The sequence below is a fragment of the Ischnura elegans genome (genome assembly GCF_921293095.1).
Source record: "Ischnura elegans chromosome 13 unlocalized genomic scaffold, ioIscEleg1.1 SUPER_13_unloc_1, whole genome shotgun sequence".
Classification (NCBI taxonomy): domain Eukaryota; kingdom Metazoa; phylum Arthropoda; class Insecta; order Odonata; family Coenagrionidae; genus Ischnura; species Ischnura elegans.
Window position 1 is genome coordinate 6,411,044 of NW_025791657.1, and position 11,663 is coordinate 6,422,706.

Genomic DNA, 11,663 nt, shown 5'->3' on the forward strand with positions numbered 1-11,663 from the left:
ACCTGGGAAAGAAATTCCTTGATTGATCGTTTAAGGCTTAACTATGGCTAGCAATGTTTTCAAGAGGAAATATAACTGTCATTTGTACAAAGAATTGCATGGTGATTGTGGTGCAGGACTCAAACTAAAACACAATATTGACGTAATCATTCATGCGGGTAAATAAACAAATTAAACAGACCAGTCACTCAGCTTAGTACTCTCTCCATCAATCCTGCATTATTATTTACTTGATATTTGCATATAGATTACATAGAAGCACTACATCAACTAACATCGATCAGACAATTGAACATTGATCAATCGCACAATTAACATTGACAAAACAATGAAAATTATACTTTGGACAAAGTGCCTGCAGATTTATCGTAAGTGTTGCAATGCATGGCTTACATTCAAATGTAAATATTTTTTTACCAGTAAAAAAATAGCAGTTAAAAATAAAGGAATAAATTATTTACTCCTTGAAAATATCGCACAGCAAAATAACTTGAACATTTATTAAATTAGGTTAGAGACCTAATTGAATATTATTACATAATTTTCAACATTATGGCATTATTTTTTTTCATTCAAGCAGTTCTTGTAATAATAAGATTTATTTACCTTGATTGCTAACAATTACTAATGCCTAGTCAACTAAAACTTAGCCCTGTGTGCTTGCAAATGAAAGAAAAGGTGTATCTATTAAGGGAAAGTCTTTCCACATTCATTGCAAGAATAAGGCTTCTTTTCGATGCACCCGCGTGAGTAGGACAAGGTTTCGTTTAGTGACGTAAGACTTTCCACATTCACTGCACGAACATGGTTTCTCCTTCATATGAGTCGGAATGTGAAGAACAAGGTGACTATTTTGAGAGAAAGACTATTCAAATTAATCGCAAGAAGAAGGTTTCTCCTTCGTATGAGTCCGAATGTGAATGTGAAGGGAAATCTTATGAGAGAAAGACTTATCACATACATTGCAAAAATAAGGTTTCTCCTTTGTATGAATCCGCATGTGACATACAAGGTGACTCTTTTGAGAGAAAGACTTATCACATTCATTGCAAGAATAAGGTTTCTCCTTCGTATGAGTCCGCATGTGACGGAGAAGGGTGACCTTTTGAGAGAAAGACTTATCACATACATTGCAAGAATAAGGTTTCTCCTTTGTATGAATCCGCATGTGACATACAAGGTGACTCTTTTGAGAGAAAGACTTATCACATTCCTTGCAAGAATAAGGTTTCTCCTTCGTATGAGTCCTAATGTGACTGACAAGGTTGCTCCTTATGTTAAAAGACTTTTCGCACACATTGCAAGAATAAGGATTCTCCCTTGTATGAATCCGCATGTGACAGACAAGGTGACTGTTTTGAGAGAAGGACTTATCACATTCATTGCAAGAATAAGGTTTCTCCTTCCAATGAGTCCGAATGTGAATGACAAGGTTGTCCTTTCGAGAGAAAGACTTATCACATTCATTGCAAGAATAAAGTTTCTCCTTCGTATGAGTCCGAATGTGACGGACAAGGTGACTCTTTTGAGAGAAAGACTTTTCACATTCATTGCAAGCATAAGGATTCTCCTTTGTATGAATTTGCATGTGACAGACAAGGGTACTCTTTTGACAGAAGGACTTATCACATTCATTGCAAGGATAAGGTTTTTCCTTCGTATGAGTCCGAATGTGACGGACTAGGTGACTCTTTTGAGAGAAAGACTTATCACATTCATTGCAAGAATAAGGTTTCTCCTTCGTATGAGTCCTAATGTGACTGACAAGGTTGCTCCTTATGTTAAATGACTTTTCGCACACATTGCAAGAATAAGGATTCTCCTTTGTATGAATCCGCATGTGACAGACAAGGTGACTCTTTTGAGAGAAAGACTTATCACATTCACCGCACGGATAAGTTTTTATCTTCGTGCGAGTATGAGTGTGACGGACAACGCTGCTTTTTGCAGAGAAAGACTTTTCACATTTACTGGATGAATAAGATGTCTTTGCTGTGAGTGGAACAACTGTGCATGATTTCCCATCTACAGTGAAGCTTCTCCCCACTTCCCCCACATTTTTATTCTCCCTTGTTCCTCCGAAGTTATCCTCAATAAGCCAATTTCCTTTTTTTCTCACCCCTTGGCTTTTACACATCAGATGATTTAAACTCTCGGAGGAGATGGGCTGACAAGAAGTGTTAATTTCTCTTCTAGAAACCAAGGTTTTGAGCGACGAATCTTTTCCGATTGACAAATTTGAATCAATATCTAAATTGCCAGAACCGAAGTGAATCTCGAGGTGCTTAATGAGATCATATTTGGCATTGAATGCATCCCTGCAGTAGAAACAATGATAAGATTTTTTCCTTGAACAGGTACGCTTCCCGGGATTTTTAATCATGCAAGTACTTTTCACTTTGTTTTCCCGTATGGCTGCCTCAGTACCATTCTTCCCATTCTCAGTGCTCCTGAAAAACTTGATGGTTTCTGCATTATTACAACAACCTCTCTTCCCTGCAATAGTCACTTCTCCTCTATCCTCTCTGATTTTAGATGCATATCCAGATTTCGAATGTAACCGTCCATCATTAGGATTTGAGCACAACGTTATTTTATCAGCAAGTAAGGTATCACATTTTTTAATGTCTTTATCAATCACCTTCTTTCCTTTCCTTGAATATGATGCTCTTATCTTTGGTTCAAGGACTGCAAACAAGGCTGAGGCTCGTTCAGAAGCTGGGGACTCTAGAAAAGAATTTCAAATAAAAAAAGGTAAGGTCAGGCATGAAACCTACGATTCGTTGAACTAATTTATAATAGCCTGTAGACAGATACCAAGGTAGCTACTTTAACCGATTCTTCCGTTAAATGCTATACACATAACAAGGTGTCAGTTAATTTTTTACGGTGGTTTCAATACATTTCTTCACAAATTGAGCGGCACTGCTCCACCGAGACATTGAGCAAAATAATGAATACTGTAAGTCCCCATGTCAGCATTCATGCCTCGTCACCTCCCTCCCTTCTTGCCCCACCTACCTTTTTCCTTTCCGCACACTAGAGGAATGTGCAACGAAGTCCGATTTCCGAATTGCAGCAACGGCTCCCCCTCCCTCGCACAGACGCCCCCTCCCCACCCTTTGTGCCATCCACCTTTCCCGGAGGAATGCAAATGCAACGCCGTTTGCCGAATTGCGACAAACGGCTGACTGGGGATAAAAGCAAGGTGAAGGAGGAGCAGAGGGGAACTCGGGTGGGCGGTCACGATGGAAGTGCAACGTAACGAGGAATAAACATTACTTTTCCAAAATCTCTGGTCTTTCCTTTCCCAAATTTCTGCCAAATTTGCCCGATCGAGCCCGAGAGGACTAACAATACTAACCTCAAATATCTACTCCAGAAAACATCTCAATGCACTTTTTCATGCACAGAAGTAATCTTATACTGAATTTACAAATGCAATGCACACACATAATGTTGAACTGAAACAAATATCACCATTATTAAACGCAAATACTTCCTTGCAATGCAAGGCTAAAAATATGCAAAATAATAATGGACAGGAACTACGTGGGTCAAAAGGTAATTGAAGCTAACAAAAAATCATTGCCATCTTAATAAATCGTTGAGAGAAAGATAAATGGGTAATAATACGGCATATTATAAGAACTTACCTTCAAGGACAACATGTATTAAAAAGAAATATTTGCAGTGCGTAAACAAGAACACTAACAGCAGGAAATGAATATGATATTGTCTGAGAGACACATTTCTATTCTAAAGAAACTTTCGCAACCACTACACCCTGCATTATTTATAAAATTATTTCAAGTATAAAGGCATGGGGTATTAATGATCACATACCTAGGTCATTATATATATTATATTGGGATGGTAAGATGGGATGCCACGTATCCAAATATCCGCAGCTATTGCCCTTCATCAGATACATTGGATCCAAATTTGCGGAAGGCATGGGATCAGGATCCGAAATTTTATTTTATGGCTTCAGTGAAAGTACACCCCAAATGAGAAGAGTGGAAAGGGTTCTAAGTCTCTCTTTGAATGTGCCCTCACATTGCCGCTAATATCTCTTTCTGCCAGTTATAGATTGAGTGCCTGGATGGTTCAGGATGGATAGGTATCAAAAACCATCAGAACACATCAGTTATGCAGAATTTTAAAATGAGAAAAGGATTGTCGTGTTTGCAGAATGCATCTAACATTTTGATAAAAGGCTTTGCATGCAAAGATGCACTGAAATAGCAGACAGCACATTTTGTAACATGTCAGTAGCCTCCCCCCACACTACTACCCAACTCCATCTTACAACCATCTACAATCGTCTGGTTTCAGTGGCTGACCCTGTATTAAGGGTTGAATTCACCATGGATTAAGTCTGGCAAGCAATCGCTATGAAGCATGACTCATGGTTCTTGAGTAAGTCTTTAAGAATATCTATTTCATTTTCTCACTTTGTGGATTGAGACTTCACATGAAAAACCTGAAAATTGGCAAAGCTACCTGTTATCCAAGTTGTTCACATGTATCCATTTTCCAAGTTCCTCACTCTTCCCTTAATATCTTTAATAATTTATCTATTTTTCTAAGCAATCATCACAATAATATTTGAATTTGGAATAAGTCCAGAGTGAATTTCCACAAAACTCAAAGTAATTAAAATGTGAAGAAATGTAGAAAATACCACTAGAACATCATAATAAAAAATAAACTCAACAGTTATAAGTTAAATTAACATCCAATTAATTCAAACTTCTCATATCCACCCTCAAATAGGGTGATACCATGTACTTTGCTGTACAACCTTTAACAATTTGGATGAAGCTATAACCTTGAAATCTTAGCCAACGAGAATAAGTAAGCAGGGACTGGCCCCCCACTGTCATTACTCTGCAGAACTACAACTGCTGCACACAAGGTATTGAAATTGAGTCAAGCCTATTTTCAGCTAAAAAGGTTTTTTTCTTTATCTCTCTCTTACCATGAACAACTATTAGGCCTAATTAAGCACAGTTAACAAGAGCACAAAACATAGAGTTGGTTGAGGTGTTTATCAAAGCAAAATTTTACCATCATTTCAAAATTGAAAAAAAAACACTTGAGCTCATTTCAACAAATTCCACGTCAATTTTGTCTATGGACGCCAAAATTTGCCATGGCACACAACTGGATTCATATGCTTAGTATTCCTTACAAGTGATTTATTGGGATTTTTTTTCTATTACCAAGTCTTAAAGACAAAATTGTTCAGAAAGTACACTGGAATTCCCATATGAATGCATATGATAAAATATATCGATTAATGTCACTGAAGCATGATGAAAATTTTACCAGACATTTGCCGACCTGATTATATTCTCAAGTAGAACTATAAATCATAAACTAAAGGAAGTATAGATGGATGAAAAATACAGGTGCTCCATCCTTAACAAGGGAAGTGTCCAAAAACCGGGTCTCAGATTTCAATCGAATTTTCTTTTGTTATACATGGTCCATTGGGAGCTGTCCTTGAATCAGCCCCCATATGGGGTTGTATAACCAAATAGTTTAAACTGAAATGCATTTAAAACGTACAGGTCAAATATATTCAGGTATAAGAGCACTCTGCAAAGGGTGAGCATTAGTCCAGTGGTTTAAGTACCCAATTGTCATGCCAAGGACCCGGGGTCAGCAACATGTAAAAATAAAATTTTCAGTGAACTTAACAGAAATATTGACAAAAAACCAGCTTTTGTAAAATAGAGTGTAGAAATATGGTACGATAAAAATTCAAATTGAAAATTTGATTGAATTCTGAGTTCCCGTTTTTTAATATTCCCTTGTCATAATTAATGACAAGTATTTTCTGTGAAGAGTCATTTTCAAACACTGAAGATCACTCACCATCCGCCTCTGTCATAGACTCCATAGACATTGTTAGATTCTGAACCAGCTCTCCATTCTCCGTAACAGTAGGCTGAAAGTAAGCAGATTTCAGATGCACTCACACCAAATGACATCTCAAAAATTCTAAAAAAGTAAAACAAAAATCTTAAACTCTTGTGAATCTCTGGTGTGAATACAAAAACAAATGAAGTGACAACACCAACACTAATCCTTAACGCTCTCCAATAATTAACTGTCCTAACAGTGATCCCACTCTACCTAAAGAATGAAATGTACGGTTTTTCCAGGTTATCCAAGTTTTTTCCCAAGTTTTTACGATTTTTTTTTTTAGGTTTTCACGTTTTTTTTTTCAGTTTTTCACGGTCTCAATGTCGTCAAATTCATGGTTCATTTATAAGTCAGCAAAAGGAAAATCGCCGGCCTAAATTACCTAAAAAAATTAGCGTACACGACATGCGCCATACGTACGAGACATATAATGAAAATGCAGCAATGAAAAGTGATATCTGTTATGACGTCAACGTTTGGAAAATTCAGGGCCAACTAAATGCCAAACCCAACCGCGCTCTTGCCTGGACGCCGAATACCATAACCTCCTTTCATATGCAAATGCCCTTAGGACCTTCTTCTGAATGAACACCGGAAGTCCTTTTCTAATTCCTCGCCGAGAGGTTGTTTTTGGCGCACGTTGTTATTACCGTACAACAACCAAATTTTCCTTACTCAATCTTACAGAGATCTCGGAAAATATTTATTAAAACTGTTTATAGAAATTAATAAATCAATAAATCAATTTCATATCATTACAGTGGATCCTCGTTCCATTGTTTTTCGGGGGATGGGTGAAAAAAATAGATGAATGCGGAATCAATCGATGCGGGAATGTTTCGATATGTTGCCTATGTCCCAGGAAACGCAGGATTTGGGCGCGTAATTATGATATTTGTCACAGGATTCAAAGAAGATTTTAGCCAATCACAGGAATACTAGTACTTTATCGAGACAGTTAGGTCATATTGTTGATTCGAATAATATCTCTTACAAATATCCTAAAGGAACACGCCACCTCACTAACAATGTTTGCTCTCCACTCGGAATTTACCCTGCTATTATGGATTTCTCTCTGATGTAAAAATCCATGAAACGCCATTTCCAGTACACGTATTCACGAAAACAATATGCATGTTATGCCCAACACAACCGCTATCGCCGGCGCAGTGATTGATTGTGAGATGGATCATATAGGCCAAAAAAAGTTAATTATTTGTAATGTTCCTGTCTAATAAATATATTTTTCATGTAATTTAGGCCATGTGTAATGCGTGAACATTGTTGCGTTAATCGTCAGCGGCACGCCCGCCTGAGCCTCGGCTTCATCCCACTTCTTGTTTTCACCTGATAGCTCGCTCTACCCCCACCCCTACCGTTATCTGCTAGAGGACAGCCCAAGGTGTTCTCCAATATTCATGCGCTTCTATCCCGGATGCTTTTCTTCATATTCAATTATTTTCAGTCCAACTTTTAAAGCACTCACTTGTTTTTTAGGAAGGGTGATGGTCCGAAGACGGATAAAAATAAAACTAAAAAAATTAACCCTAACTTTATTAAACCCACATGAAAAACACTCGCTAGTTTAAAGTCAACCCACCCTGGAAAGTACGGGACCACTCGTGCAAGGTGAAGTTCGCAACTGATGCTATCGCGTAAGTCTTACGCAGAACGTACTGCAGAGGATGAAGCATATACATATGACTGCGCCATGAAATTTTTTGTTTTAAAGAGAGGGAAGCTTATACATTCTTTTCTAATTATCGTAGCGCCAGATGAGTAGATGAATTCGGATTGTTAGTAGGGAGAAACCAAATATTTTGATAAGATAACCCTTCCTCAGTAACTATTACAACTGAGATTTACAGTATAACTCGTAAATTGATAACTGATAATAACCTGATATCCCGTTTTAGGAAAAATGCCACATTAACTGCCGAGAAGCTCATCTACGAGGACATCGAGTTTCGCCAGAAATCATCATTGTATTTATCCCACTATTTTTTGTTTTAAATGCTTAAATAACGTTAGAAATACGTCGTGTTTGGTGTCATTCTTTTATGAATTACGTGCACTTTTCAAATATTTTAATCTAATAAAAGTATAATGTTAATTGCCGAAATTCATTGTTAGACACCTTTCGGGCTAGTAGGTGATTCATGCAGCAGTTGACCTCCCAAAACTGGGAGCTTTGAAGCAGGTAGGCTGAAAAAGGTTAGTGCTTGAGAAAAGGGGGGGCGCGAAACACGTTTCTATTGTTCTCGTGTAACTTGATATTTTTTCGAAGCTAAGGTTTTAGTAATACGATCCCTGCGCGAGCTGAGACCTTTTTTTATTTCGGAGAAGAGGAAAGCTTCAGAGGGGGGAGGCGAGTTCTGAGTGGAGTGGGATAGCGGATCTTGGAAAATGCGCTAATGTAACTATCCCACGTTACTCAGCTTCTCCTTATGGTAATTCTCTGGTATGGTAATTCTCCTTATGGTAAATCTCCTGGGGGTGTCTGTATTTATTAGCCTCAAATGACACGTGGTAAACACTTGGTCTCATTTTCGTCAAACGGTAGGTGCGGGAAAATTATACGACGGGGCGCATTCTTCAAACGATCAATGCAGGAAAACGATACTTCGGAGAACGTTGGATGCGGGAAAAAATTACATTGTCTTTATGGAACTTTATATGGGACCAGGAACGGCGAACGATGGATGCTGGAAAACGATCAATGCGGAAACGATAGATCGGGGTTCCACTGTATAATGAACTTGGTTTTAATATACTAAGACAAAATAAATACCTGCTGAAACACGTTATTTTCACTTTTACTTTATTATTCACATAAATTCAAACGAGGTGAGCGTAGTCTATTGAGAGCAATTGCCATAAAATGAAAGCCTATTTGCCGTAGAAATGTTTCCTAAAGTAAAATTCCAATGGCAAACTCATATTTCGAAGCATATGGCATGTGCCCTAATTTTGTGTGGGAACCGAACTTCGAGTTTCAAATCAGATAAGTTTCGTAAATGGTTCACTCTGGGTCCATTTGAAATCCAAATTTTTTCATTCGTCCTTTTTCGAATACAAGTCCATCCCAAGCTTTCACTGAAATTGAAACGCTTAGACAAAATAACAGACAGATTAAATTGGAAAACATCGGTCAATGTGTCGTCATATTGTACGGACCAATTACTACACTTCGAATATTGGTATGCAGAGAAATGCGTAGACTAAGAGTCTGCGCGTGCCTGACCATGAAACAAGATTAAAATATCGAATTTGATCAGTCAATCGTAGTATTATTATCAATATTGAGATATTTTTAATGTTTCATGGCGAAATTCACGACTTTTTCCAGGTTTTTTCACGGTGGACGAAATTCACGGCTTATTCACGGTTTTAAGGTTTTCACTGTTGAGTGGGAACCCTGCCTAAATACTAAAACATACACTCCTTTCTGGGGAAAAAGGGTGGGCCAAAATAATAAACAAAATGCTAGGTACAAATATTGCGGGGCAAGGGGTCTTCTTCGGAGTTAGTTCTTCCATTCCTGATTATAAAGGGGATTTCTTGATGAATCTTTTTAGCTGGGGGAGGTCATATGCGATAACAGTTTGACTTATCAGCTCTCCGTCATGTACTGGGATGGCTCCTGCAGCGTCTTCATTCACCATGGGGTGAGAGAATATTTAATTCAAGTCGTCGTGAGTTGACATTATTTCTCTTGGTCCGGGATATCTACCATTCAGTTCTCCTATTTCCTCTTCTTCGCCACTCTTCACCTCACAGTCTAACCTCCACGATTCCCTTCTCTTTCTACCTCTCCTCCATCTGACAGGCAACACACCTCCAGCTGTCTGGCATAGCCTTCGGCTGCATCACTAAGCCGTGGTTGATATTTCTCCTCAAGCTGAAATTTGTCCGTATTTCACTAAACAGAGAGTGTTAGTTTTCTGAGGTCGGGGCAACTGGGGGAACTAAGGAAGAAGCGTGTTTTCATAGAATCCTCACCACGGGGAGGGGGGATTGCCAAAGCATGTTCTCATTTTGTAGAAGGAATGGATGCAGGTAGTGTCACCCTCTATTCGCTTTTCACAGGTGTTGTTTGCGGGGAGAGGATTGGGAAAAATGTGGACCTTTCCCTGGTCACGTACACATCACGGAAAAACCCCAAAATTGGGAAAGCGGGGAATCGTGGTGGGAGGGGGAAACACTCAGCACTCCACTCAATCATAATTGTATACACACAGATATTTTCACACGATATTGAATCAGTTCTCCTTGCCTTGTGAACGCTTATTTTAAGTTACCCAAGAACTATGCCAAGCAGCATCGGTTACAATACATTGTGCCTATTTTTGAAAATAATGGTTAAGTTTCGTATGAAGATTTTCACAGCTTCCTTTATTAATGTTGGTGGTTGTTTTTGGAAATTGTTGAGTAAGAAATAATGTTTAACGCTACATGGGTATTCGCGAAGATGAAAGAATACCATCTGCATCTTATACGTGAATCAGTCGAGATCAGTGAGGCGGGCAACCAAGGTGGGAGGTGGAAACACTCAACACTCCATTCAATATTCACTACGCACAAACATACACACATAATAACACACGATATTCAATCAATCCTCCTTACCTTGTGAATGCTGATTTAAAGTTACCCATGAACCATGCCAAGGGGCATGGTTTACAATATATTTTGGCCATTTTTGAAAATAATAATGAAGTTCTCACAATTTGGGCTCAAGTGCCCGTGTTTACAGTACTAAAAATTCAGGATTTCCCCAAACATCACTTTAATCCATTTATTTAACCCATGAATCCCAAGCATTGCATAAACACAACTTTATTGAATGGTAATTATTAGAAAAATCCTTTATGCAGGATAATTTTTTCTCAGGTTTTCTGAATTTCTGAAATATCTTTCATTCTTATTCAGTTAGTTTTGTAAAAATTTTCATTGAAATTATAATTTTTACTTTATCTCTGCATTTCTTCAGGGTTTTTTTTCGTGCCAGCTCTTTGGTTGACAACAGTTTCACTGGCTATCCTGCCAGTGTCTTCAGGTCTTCAGGCCCTTCAACCTCAAGATGCTGGCAGGATAGCCAGCAACACTGTTGCCAACCAAACTGCTGACACGAAAAAAAAAAACCCTGAAGAAATGCAGAGATCAAACCATCGCCACGGAAACCTACGTTCTAAATTTTTATTTGACTTTAAAATTTGCCTATTTCGAAGCGTTGAAGTACTTCAATTTGTTAAGGTTTCAAAACCTGAGCTCAAGTGCCCGAGTTTACAGTACTTGAAATTCAGGATTTCTCCCAAACATCACTTTCATCCATTAATTTAATTGACTGAAAATTTCATGCATACCTCAGTGGCATCAGTCTCCCTGGGAGGTAGTTCTTTCTTGGTCAAAACCAGCAGAGTGTCAAGGTCTATAACAATGGCTGTTGTGCCTTCAGCATCCACCTCTTCACCTTGGGAAGATGTTGAGGCCTGTGCCAGCATAGAGTCCAAAATCAGCATCATTAAAAAACAGGGATACAGTATATAGAAATAGCTTCGTGAGTTTACAAAAAAATTGATTCCTATTTATACTATTGATAAATATCTACACACCAACTCAAAACATACACTTCTGTAATATTAACAACTTAACAGCTTGTGTTATACATTTACATGCAATATTTGTACAATTATCTATCACAGAACTCGAAAAAGAAAAAAAAC

The 11,663-nt window shown here is 38.2% G+C and overlaps 1 protein-coding gene across 1 annotated transcript; it reads right to left on the reverse strand.

The window, feature by feature from the left end:
• Positions 1-577: 577 nt before the first annotated feature.
• Positions 578-11,459, reverse strand: LOC124172534 (zinc finger protein 883-like). Its single transcript, XM_046551980.1, has 3 exons — positions 11,304-11,459; positions 5,887-5,959; positions 578-2,727 (listed from the first exon to the last, which is right to left on the reverse strand). Exons 1-3 carry the CDS (start codon positions 11,457-11,459, stop codon positions 875-877), a joined length of 2,082 nt encoding a protein of 693 aa, XP_046407936.1. The 3' UTR covers positions 578-874.
• Between the last annotated feature and the right edge of the window lie 204 nt (positions 11,460-11,663).